Below are 11,213 nucleotides of genomic sequence, written 5' to 3'. Positions count from 1 at the left end.
GCTACTAAAAGCTATCATTCACAATGGACCCTTAGAAAGACATGCAGAAAAGTAGACAGGGTGAAAAAAAGAGGAAAATACTTTTTCTGACCCCCAAATTCAACAAGAGATAACGAGAAGGTATAAAACACACACACAAATCGCTGTGCAGAAAGGCAATTCAGAGATGACAAGGAGGAGGATGCAGCCATCATTCCATCAGCCCAGATTAAAGACATTTTGTCTCAGAATTTGTGGAAAGTAATAACCCAGAAGAATTGTTGACAGGTCGTGCTATCGCTCATTATGATGACGTTTGGCTTTCACAATGCCCAAAAGCCTGCAAAGCAGGCGTCATTGGATCAGTTTTCTAAGGAACACCAGGCAAAAAACACTGCTGAGTATGAGTAAACAAAGAGGCCAGTTAAAATATTCTCATTATTTCCTTTTTGTGCCTATTGTTTTCTGTTTAGTGTGCGGTATTCTAATTTTAATATGTATCGTTTTATGTTCTGATGCTCTATTATGATTAATTACAAAATTTGTCATACTTTTGCGGGGCTTGGAACGGATTAGCACAATTACATTTAAAAGGCGTCTCTACTTACAAATGGTTCAGGTTACACAGCTATACTCACCGAATGAATTAAATTTGTGAGTAGAGGTAGCACTGGAAATCAAATACACTAAGTCAGTTTGCCGGAATCTGGATAAAAACTTCAGGTGTGCAGTGACCTCACAAAACGCGAAACACGAGTAAAGCGTGACGTCATAAAAATATAAAGATGCTACAAAAAAAATCAATGAAAAACTGTAAAACACAAATTAGACCTCCAATTTTATTTCCCCGATGTGGGTTAGAAGCATTAAAGCTGCTGATGGGAATTAGAATAACAATAACGAGGGGCGGGATGTGTGTGGGAGGAAGGGGCTGGATAGGGGTGTGGGGGTCCGATCATAATAGTCGTCAAGCCGGTCAGAGAAGAGTTAAAAGGCGGAGACGCAGAATGACACGCCTCATTTGGGGAGGGGGAGATCGAGATCATGAGCCCGCAACAAAACCCGCACGTCCCCACGCGAGTCGTCCACAGAATCCGAACAGAATTCACCATCCCTCCGTCCGCGCACACGCACCACCGGCCCGGATCCGGACGCGTTTTGGTTCTGACGCACTGAGCCAAAACAACGAAACATTTCGCTTTATTGTTGAACCTTTTCTTGTTTGCTTTTGAGGGATTTTTTTTTTTTTTACTTTTTTGTCTCGGGTGCTCCAGGCTGTGGATTATTTGGTTCCGACACTGCGCAAAGAGGTAAGAGCGCATCATAAAAAGAAAACATATAATGACCATAATGTGATGCTAATGGGATTCGGGGGTGGAGGGGGTGAAAAAGCTGTTGCAGTAATGACAGATGGGTCCGTTTCAAAGTCCGGATCATCCCCGAACCGCGATGAAGCCAAGCGCGCTTTCGCAGCACCGGAAAAGCCTTTTAAATATTGAAAGGAACGCCTCAAAAGAATCGAAAATTCGTTTTTATTATTTATTGCAACTAAATTCGTTTGTAATCCAATTTTACAATCTGAATTTGTATTCTTTTTCTAAATAAACTACGCTTCCAAGCATAAAAATTTTCTAGTACTAATAAAATCTCCACTGAAACCAATCTCATTTATATTTTAGGAATTCAAACGACTTTATTTAATTACAAACATGATATATACATATAACACAATAAATAACACGATTTATGCCATTTTCGGCCGTGCATTTTACAAGAATCGTTAATAATAATAAGAAATACCGTTTTATTTTTTATTTAAGCGAGCGTCAGGTGCAGGTCGAGCAAGGGGGGGGGCTAAGACAAAATAGAAGAAATAAATCCTCATAATCATCGTGATGATAATGAAGCGCTCGTGCTGCTTTAATTACTCTCTCGCGTGGCGGGTGCAAAGTGGCGGATTATGCAAATGGCCTCTTGAAGAAGAGGGAAAAAAAAGAGGATGAGATTGAAAATGGCTGACTTTATGACGGCGTCGGGATTAAAATGATTGTTTGGATGATTTGAAAGGAATTAAAAGACGGGTGTGCGTTGGAGGAGGGCGCACGCACACTTTCAAGCATATTTAATGAAGAGGGAAAATATCAATATTATTTGAAAGGAATTAAAAGCTCCGGCATGCGTTTTAAGGGCACAAGTGCACTTTTATAAACATATTAAATTAAAAGAAAAACATACTATTTAAGTAAAGCCCAAAAGTAAAAGCACAAACGTATGTTTCAGATTTGAATGCAATTATTATATATTTCGTAAAATCCACAAATGCAAGCATTTAATTAACTTCAACGAGGAAATAAATCGGACACACACAGTTATTGTGCACCTCCATTAAGGCGCCGAAAGAGAAATTATCATTGTAGCGCGTTTAATAAAAAATGTTCATAGCGGGCAAAGTGTATGTCTTTAAAAACTTTTTTAAATTATATTAGTATTTTTATTTTATTTTAATCCAAATCTCGAGTTTTAATTTTGTATTAGGATTAAAATTCGCTTTGTCAATTTAATTATTTTGTATATTCGATGTGGGTCTTGAAAATCTCCCTTTCTATTATTATTTCTATTTTGAAAAAATCAATTAAATAAGCAAAAAACTGCATAAATCAGACTGTCCGAAAAAAATGAACATTGTGATAAATTATTGTCTTCTGTAAAGCAATTAAAACGAAATAACATACATTTTCGATTTATACCAATCACGTAAAATATTATCTTGTATATGCGGTATTGTAAAGTTTAAATATTGCCAATGATGGCGTACAGCCCACTAGTATACTTTTTCTTTTTTTTTTAAATTTCAGAAGGGTTAGCTGAATTTTTGACCTTGATCTGGATGTTTAAAACAATAAAAGACGAAAAATATTTCAATGAATCCAAAATATCTGACACTTTTCTTTTTCAATGCATTACAAAAAATAACGAAATTTATCACAATATCCTCATTTCCACAGACAATCCTGTATTTTTAGTATGAATTCGAAATACAAAATTAAAACAATAGTGGGAACAAATATTTTTAGACGAATTCAAAAGATGAAATGACAATGCCAATAGCAGGCAAATAGTGTTTTTAGATTATTAGAAGATACTGCTGCCTTTGCAGATTTTGTTTTCCTTCTTCGTCTGAAATTTTGGTCTTAAAAATGTCTTGTTTTTATTTAAATTTTGAAACAAGAATAAAGCATACAATTAACCTATCTTTATATATTCTTCTTCTCTTTTTATGCCGTGTCCGTTCACCAATTGTGTAACCTTTGAAATAGTAATACAGTTGTAGTCTTTTTTGCTGGCACGCATTTATTGACGCATGATTGACGCACACAGGCAGGGGCGCCCTTGCGCAAGGCTCGGGCCATGGAGGAATCGAGCTCGCAACCCAAGGCTCAGCATCCATGGGAGGGCGACGACGCCAAAACGGTGCAGCAATGTCTCACCGACATCTTTACCAGCGTGTACACGACTTGCGACGTGCCCGAGAGCGCCATCTTCGGGCCGTGCGTCCTCAGTCACACTTCCATGTACGACAGCATCGCCTTCATTGCGCTCAAGGCCGGAGACAAGCGCACTGCTCCTTACATCTTCCGGGTAATTCACGCAAAAATGGATATATATACATTTAAAAACAGCACGCAGCTTTTCACCCTTCGCGTTATATACAGAGCAATGACGTCACCCTTGCCTTATCAATTCAAAATCCATTTACCACCGAATATATATCTTCCCGTTCAGAATATTTATTTTGAGCAGCAGCAAAACACAAAGTTTGATTTATGATGTCTCGGACGTCTTTTCAACTCATGTTTTCCTCCGTTGAAAGAACGTATAGGATAGGATAGGATAGGATAGGATAGGATAGGATAGGATAGGATAGGATAGGATAGAATAGAATAGAATAGAATAGAATTGGAATGGTCTTTATTGTCATTGATATCAACGTCGGGAAATATTGTATGCAACGAGATTAGACATGGCACTCCAGGGTAAAACATTTAATACAAATACTTAGAAAACTGGCTTAAGTTATAATAATAATAATAATAATAATAATAATAATAATAATAATAATAATAATAATAATAATAGTAATAATAATAATAATAATAATGATGATTATGCAATTAAGAAGAATAGTGTGGTGTAACAATAGTGCAGAAAATGAGAGTAATAATATTTAGCAGCACTGGTCAAATAACGACAATATAATTTACAACACGGCCTGTCATATATACATATATATATTTATTTATATATATATATATATATATATATATATATATATATATATATATTTATATATATATATATATATATATTGGCAAAAAGACAAAAGAATAGAATAGAAAATAATGTAACATTGTAACAAGTGAAAAGCCCAAGGAAATCACAAAGAGTCATCCTGACGGTACAAGAATATTTACAAGGTAAAATACCACTAATAAGTTTTTACAATCTTCTACAACCAGTGCAAGCTGAAAGAACGTCTTTAAGACGTCCAAAAGAAGTCCAAAAGATAGTATGGTTTTAAATGAGTTCTTTTGGACGTCGGCGTCTTTTGGACGTCTTTTCAATCAGTTTTTGCTAGGGTGAGAACAGCATACAATTGAGTTTGTATTTTCAGCTGTCCACCAAAATAAACATAAAATACGTCTAAAATATGTTTAAAAGATGCCTATAAAGACAGCATTGGTTGGCAAGTGGGTGTCACCTCTTTTGAATGGAACCTCATGCAGCGTCTTTTTAACATATTTTCAACCAGTGTAGAAAGAGCAAGAATAATAAAATAGGTTTTACATTTTCAACAACCAGCAAAATCCACGGCATCTTTTGGGCACCATTTCAACCCATTTATGCTCGAGAAGAATGTGTTTTCAATTTTCCTTAACAAGCACAAACTAAACCACCCCCAAATCTTCTGGATAACTACTATTAAATAAATATAAATATTGAAAAAAAAGCCTTAAGCTTTTCGCCCATCGTTTCATATATTGACATCACCCAAACAATTACTGACCAAGAATAGAGAATAAGCAAAATGTCCACTGAGTTAGAGTTCGAATGAACATTTTCAGTGTTAAATTAACACTGAACTCTGAAAACCTTTGTGTTAAAATTTGGAGCAACCCATGGCACTCCCGTCCATTTCACTCATTTTTTTGGGGTTGTTATAGACAAAACAACCCAATTGTTTGGTCGTTCCAAACAATGTAACCCAAATTGTTTAGTATAAAAAAAACAATATCTTGCTTTTTTTTTTAAACAAAATTGCTCTTTCTTTGTTGCTAGAATCTCCTGTAAAAATTAATGTCACACATGCTTTGACTTAGAAAAATAATAATATCTTCTTTTTGGGTGTTTTAGGAGCTTTTTGGGGTCAATTTCGTGTTAATATTCCACAAAGTCAAAAAAGTAATTACATTAGAAGAATGGAGACTTGTTTTTTTTGTCACATTATAAAAATATTGTCAGTTTTTGCCTTTATTGTGGAGTTTTCAAAAAGTGTTTATATATCGATTTTGTAAATGTTTTTTTTTTTGTCATGTTTACATCGCCCAAAGTAAATAAATGACACTATATGTGATTTTATTTTTGCTGTCATGTTAAAAAAGTGTGTCTTTAATTTTGTCCTTTTTTCTAACCCTTATGAATTTTCACAAAAGTTTTGCATTGTAACCGTATCTCTGTTTTGTAATTTTGGGGTATTATAACATTGTTAATATTACATAAAGAAAAAAAAGTAGAAGATTGACAAGAATAAAGATTTCTTTTTTTCAGTCATGTGAAAAAATAATTCTCTATTTTTGTCATTGTAAACATTCCCTACAGAAAAATAAATCAAATGGAGATACATTATTTTTCACAAGATAGCACTAAAAAGATGCATCTATAAAGAGGCAGCAACAAAAATCCACAATTTTCTAGAAAGTCCAACCTGTTTGAGTAATGAGCATATATTGTATTGTAATACAGTCAGTTTTGCAGATGAAGGTTCACAAATATCAATAATAGTAATGTCGTAATGGAATAAAAATGTCAGTAAATTCCTTAATGTCACTAAAAACGTTTCTTGTGGCGGTCAGGTGGACACGTCGGCAGCCAATAGCACGTCTGAGGGCCTGATGTGGCTACGCCTGGTCCAGTCGGCCCGCGACAAGGACGAACAGAACCTGGAGGCTTACGTAAAGAACGGCCAACTCTTCTACCGCTCACTCAGGCGCATCGAGAAAGACGAGGAGCTGCTGGTCTGGTACGGAAAAGACTTGGTAGAACTGCTCCTGCTTGGACCTGCAAGAGCGCCAGCAAAAACCAAAGGTAAGATTTGGAGCCAACAAAACCTCGAAAAAAATGATTTAGATCTCCTAACAACATTGAGATCTTAGAAGGGCTGCAATGACAAAAATGGATAATAGAAATAGTCGACAATGACTTCAATAGTGGATAATTGTTGCCAGACACGCTTCTTCAACAGAGTTAGGCGTTTTACATGACTATAATCTCTGCTGAGAGTCACTCCTGCGCAGTAGCGTCTCTGTCTCAAGCATCAACAGACAGAAATGATCGTGTCACTATCAAGTACATAAACAGCTAAAGTTTGGGAGCATTTTATCCACTTAAAATACTACTTGCAGAATTTGCAAAACAGACCTTGCGTATCAAGGCAGTACCTTAGCAATGCAGAAACATCTAAAGAGAAACTTGGACAGCTGAACAAAACAGAGTCAGATTCGCCTCGGTAGGATTCAAGTAACGTGCAAGGCAACATGGTTTTGTTGACATTTTATACGTTAGCATTTCACTATCAAAAAGGGCCTGAACATTAGATAGATAGATAGATAGATAGATAGATAGATAGATACTTTATTCATCCCCGAAGGGAAATTCACTTATGCCAGACTGTCCCTGGCAAACATATTAGAAAATAAATGCATGCAGTTCAAAAAAACACAATAAAAAAAAGACAAATGTCAGTTGTTAAAACTGTTTGATTTCAAACGTTTGGGAATTGTAAAATACTTTTTTAAGAGACTTTCCAGTTGACCACTATACTATTTACTGTTATACTCCTGCTAAATAGCCTGTTCTAAGTTTACAGGGATAAAAAAATGTGGACTTGAGTTTAGTTCATTATCGATTTGTCTGTCCTTGACTTATGTCTCTACTGATCGAGTACTGTGTTCGACTGTTTTTAATTGTTGTACAAATCCGCAGCATGTTCAATAAAAGATATATTTTTCATTGTACCTCTTTATCTTGTGTTCATAATCATTTGCCATATAATTAAATCAACTTTATACTAAGTTTGAGAAAAAAATGATAATTTTCCAAATATTCGACTAATCTTTTCAAAAGTCGGTGACTAGTTGGCTTTTAAAACAGTCAGTAGTTGCAGCGTTAGGTCTTAGATCTCTCTCGTTGCCGGTAAAAATTCTTAAGCTTCTCTCTCTCTATTCCAAAAGGTTCTTCTCAGTGTCCGGACTGCAGCCAAAGGTTTCAGTTCGAGTTCCCGTTCTTGGCGCATTTGCGCTTCCGCTGCACCAAAAGACTGCAAAGCCTGACGGGAGCGGACCAGGAACCCGGCCGAGAGCGCAGCCCGGACCGACCCAACGTCGCACCGGCCAGGAGCAGCCCCAAACACGGGCGCTCCGAGGGCGACACCAGCAAACCCTCCACTGACTTCCACAACCTGGCCCGGGACATGGAGAACAACCGGACCGGCAGTCCGCTGAGCGACCGGGAGGCCGAGGTCTGCAGCGAGAGCTCTGGCAAGAGGAAGTTCTCTTCCGTGGAGGACCGGGAAATCCGGCGATCCGGGCCGTTGCAGTCCAAGTCCAAGGAGGAGTTGGCCACGTCGGCGCAAAACTACCGGGGTGTGTACGGGTTGGAAGAGAACCACCGCTCGCTTTCCTCGTCCGGTTCCTCGGACGCCAAGTGCAGCGCCTTTACCGAAGTCAAGAAGTCGCTTCAGACTCTCAAGAACCACGGCGGAAGCAAAACCTCGTCGGTCGCCAATTCGGAGAACAAAGACCGTCCTGGCGCCAGCCCCTCGGACAAGAACCTGAACTTCCGGCAAGTTCTATCCGAGACGCAACCACCCCAAACCCCGCCCATGGCCAGCGCTTTCACCTCGGTGAGCCAGGCAGGGGGTGGTGAGCGCAAAAGCGCCTTCAGCCAACCGTCACGCTCTGCCTACTCGCAGATCTCATCACTGGTCCTGCCGCCAAAACTGCTGGACTGCCACCCAGTAGTGGGGGACACCATATCGTCAAGCCGGCTCTATCAGGCCGACCACTTGGCTGCCAAGCTGCAGGGCGCGGAGCTGGGCGCCAACTGCCCGGTCCCCGGGGCCAAGCAGAGCCCATTCGTCTATGCCGCTGCCGCAGCCGCCACCTTCTGGCCCAAAAACTCGGGCGCCGTACAGCTCCAAATGCCCTCAGCACTCACCCTTCTGCCCCCGTCCTTCACATCTCTGTGCCTGCCGGCGCAAAACTGGTGTGCCAAGTGCAACGCATCCTTCCGCATGACTTCGGACCTTGTCTACCACATGCGCTCGCACCACAAAAAGGAGTATGCCATGGAGCCACTGGTCAAGCGCAGACGCGAGGAGAAACTCAAGTGCCCCATTTGCAATGAGTCCTTCCGGGAGCGCCACCACCTATCGCGGCATATGACCTCGCACAACTGACTGGAAGGGGGCTCGAACCAGATGCTCGGGACCCGCCTGGATCGGGTACGGGTGGAGGTCGCTTCAAAGCCGTTCAAAAACTACAACCTTCTTAAGTCCCTTGTCAAGCATGTTCTACGAGACTTCAGATCCAGATACACTTTTTGACAAAACCACCTTATCCTTCAAAGCAGACAATTTTTCAGTAAGAACCGGGCACAACTTCTCTCCTCCTTCATACGAACAAAGCTTATCTCCAAGTCGATATCAACACGTTATTGCTACAACCAATCGCAACCTGTAGGTCGATACGAGTTAACGTCAAACCGATAGTTTTTAAAAAACTATACTGCAAATAAGTCATTGTGCTATTAGCAAGTTTAGCGCACATGCTCACTTTTGTTTCTCCTTTTGTTTAGTGACCCTTCGATAAACAATATAGCTTAAGCAGCTAAACATTTGATAAAACATTCAACAGGAAATATTTAGATTCCTGCCTCCGAGGATAAACAACTTCTCATGCTCCTGGAGATTTTCTGAGACATTAAACACAGACACATTAGCATTGGCAGCTAACAACAACATCCATACTAGCATTAGTAGTTACCATCTGTGACACTAGCAGTACCTACGACAGTCTTGCTAGCGGGTAAACTGAAGGTTACAACCAAAGCGATGCCATTTGTTAATCAAGGTAGCAGTCAGCAAAAATCCGTGCTAAATTTAGACTAGGGACTGCCGAACCTGAATGGAGGTCAAGACTCTTAAGACTTTTAGGTCAATAACACCACACACTCTTAAAAACTAAACAGAATGGGGTCGAAAATGAGCCGATCAATTGAATCCGACTTTCTGGGTTGTTTTGTTCAAAATGACTCAATCTTTGGGTTTTTCCAGACAAAAATGTTCCAGTTTTTAGCCAGTGATAAATCTTTTTCGAATAAAAGGAAGCAATTTTTTGTTGATTCTAGACAAAATGTTCAAGTTTTTCGGATTTTCATTTATTTTTTAACAATAAGAGCTCATGTTGGGGGGTTGTTTGACACGGATTGACTTCCTCTTTGGGCTGCAACATTGAGCGAAATAATAAATCAAAATTTTTTTTAACAGTTTTTTGGGATAGAATTACCATTTTCGGACGTTTGTATTTAAATGATCCATCTTTAGTACCATAAAATGGATAACAGACAATTTTCTGAACAACTTTATACTTTTTTGTTTTCAAAAAGAAATGAGAAATTTGGGGCGATTTTTTTTCAAAATACCGCAGAAGATTGCGTTATTACAACTCCAATCATTGATCGGCTGACGATTGACCCCATTTGGGATGTTTTCGTGTGAACCTTGGAATGTTTATGCTATGTATCCAGATTTTTTCATGTTTTTTAGGTGAATTTATGATAGACAAGGCCACCAAATGTCATGTGATGCAGGCTGTCGTCTTTGAAGGACCACTGGGAAATAGCTGTCCGCCTAAATTGCCAGACTTGAGTCATTTCGAATCACGTCTTGATCGGTACAGCAAATCCAATGTCACTGTTAAATTAAACTGGCATCACTTTGCAGTCTCAGCAGCTTGGTGGGAGAAGCTAAATTAAGTCTGTGCTGTTCACGGAGAGTATTATAGTCATCTTTTTTTGGGAAACGCTGCAATTTCTTTCAGGCAGTTAAATTGGCGATTCAAGAAGCTGAGAGTCGCCATCACTGACTTTACTGCCGGTGGACCCCTGTGGCCCCTGTGGCCCTTACCCCATTTGCACTCCCTTTCCGGAAGGTTCCTTTTTGTGTATAAAACGTCACCTTTGAAATGAATCTATTTATGAAGCACCTACACGTCTAATAAGTGAAAATGGACATACAGTATGTGTAAATGTACAGTGAGTTGTATTTTCTATCCGACACGAATATAATAAGACTGTGTGTGTGCGTGCGTGTGTGTGTGTGTGTGTGTGTGTGTGTGCGCATGTGTGTGTGTGTGTGTGTGTGTGTGTGTGTGTGTGTGTGTGTGTGTGTGCATGCACGGAAAAATTGTATCCACTCCACAAGTGTAAATAAAAATACATTCGGATGTGAAAGTGTGATATATTTAATAATAATAATCTTATTGCGTGTCCACGTGTTTGTTTGTTTATTTTTGCGTTTGTTGGGGAAATTTACTACGTATGACAGTTGATCTAATCATGAATGCAATGACAATAATAATAAAAAAGCTTTATTTTCAAACACTCTTTTGTCCTCTTATTTGTGATGTTTTATTTTTATCATATAAAATGACAAAATTGTGTTTTAGTCTATTTATTATGAGTGAGTAATTACAGATGATTATTCTTTGTGTCGACATGACCAATAAACTATTTTATTTGTGTAATTTTGTGTTATTATAGAGTTAAATTTTCAAGAATTGAGAGATAAAATAAATGTGTCAACTATTTTCCTCACATATGTATCCTAATCACTTACTTCATACACCTTAAAATCTTGCAAATATGAATCAAAACGATTCTTTGAAATAAGTATTACA

The 11,213-nt window shown here is 38.7% G+C and overlaps 1 protein-coding gene across 1 annotated transcript; it reads left to right on the top strand.

Moving 5' to 3' along the window:
- Nucleotides 1-1,074: 1,074 nt before the first annotated feature.
- prdm8b (PR domain containing 8b) lies at nucleotides 1,075-10,917 on the top strand. Its single transcript, XM_088335678.1, has 4 exons — nucleotides 1,075-1,289; nucleotides 3,358-3,618; nucleotides 6,111-6,342; nucleotides 7,488-10,917. Exons 2-4 carry the CDS (start codon nucleotides 3,388-3,390, stop codon nucleotides 8,711-8,713), a joined length of 1,689 nt encoding a protein of 562 aa, XP_088191804.1. The 5' UTR covers nucleotides 1,075-1,289; nucleotides 3,358-3,387; the 3' UTR covers nucleotides 8,714-10,917.
- Nucleotides 10,918-11,213: the final 296 nt, after the last annotated feature.

The sequence above is a fragment of the Urocampus carinirostris genome, chromosome 5 (genome assembly GCF_059441175.1).
Source record: "Urocampus carinirostris isolate Australia breed hairy pipefish chromosome 5, RoL_Ucar_1.0, whole genome shotgun sequence".
In the NCBI taxonomy this organism is placed as follows: Eukaryota; Metazoa; Chordata; class Actinopteri; order Syngnathiformes; family Syngnathidae; genus Urocampus; species Urocampus carinirostris.
This window is presented reverse-complemented; position numbering and strand designations above follow the sequence as displayed.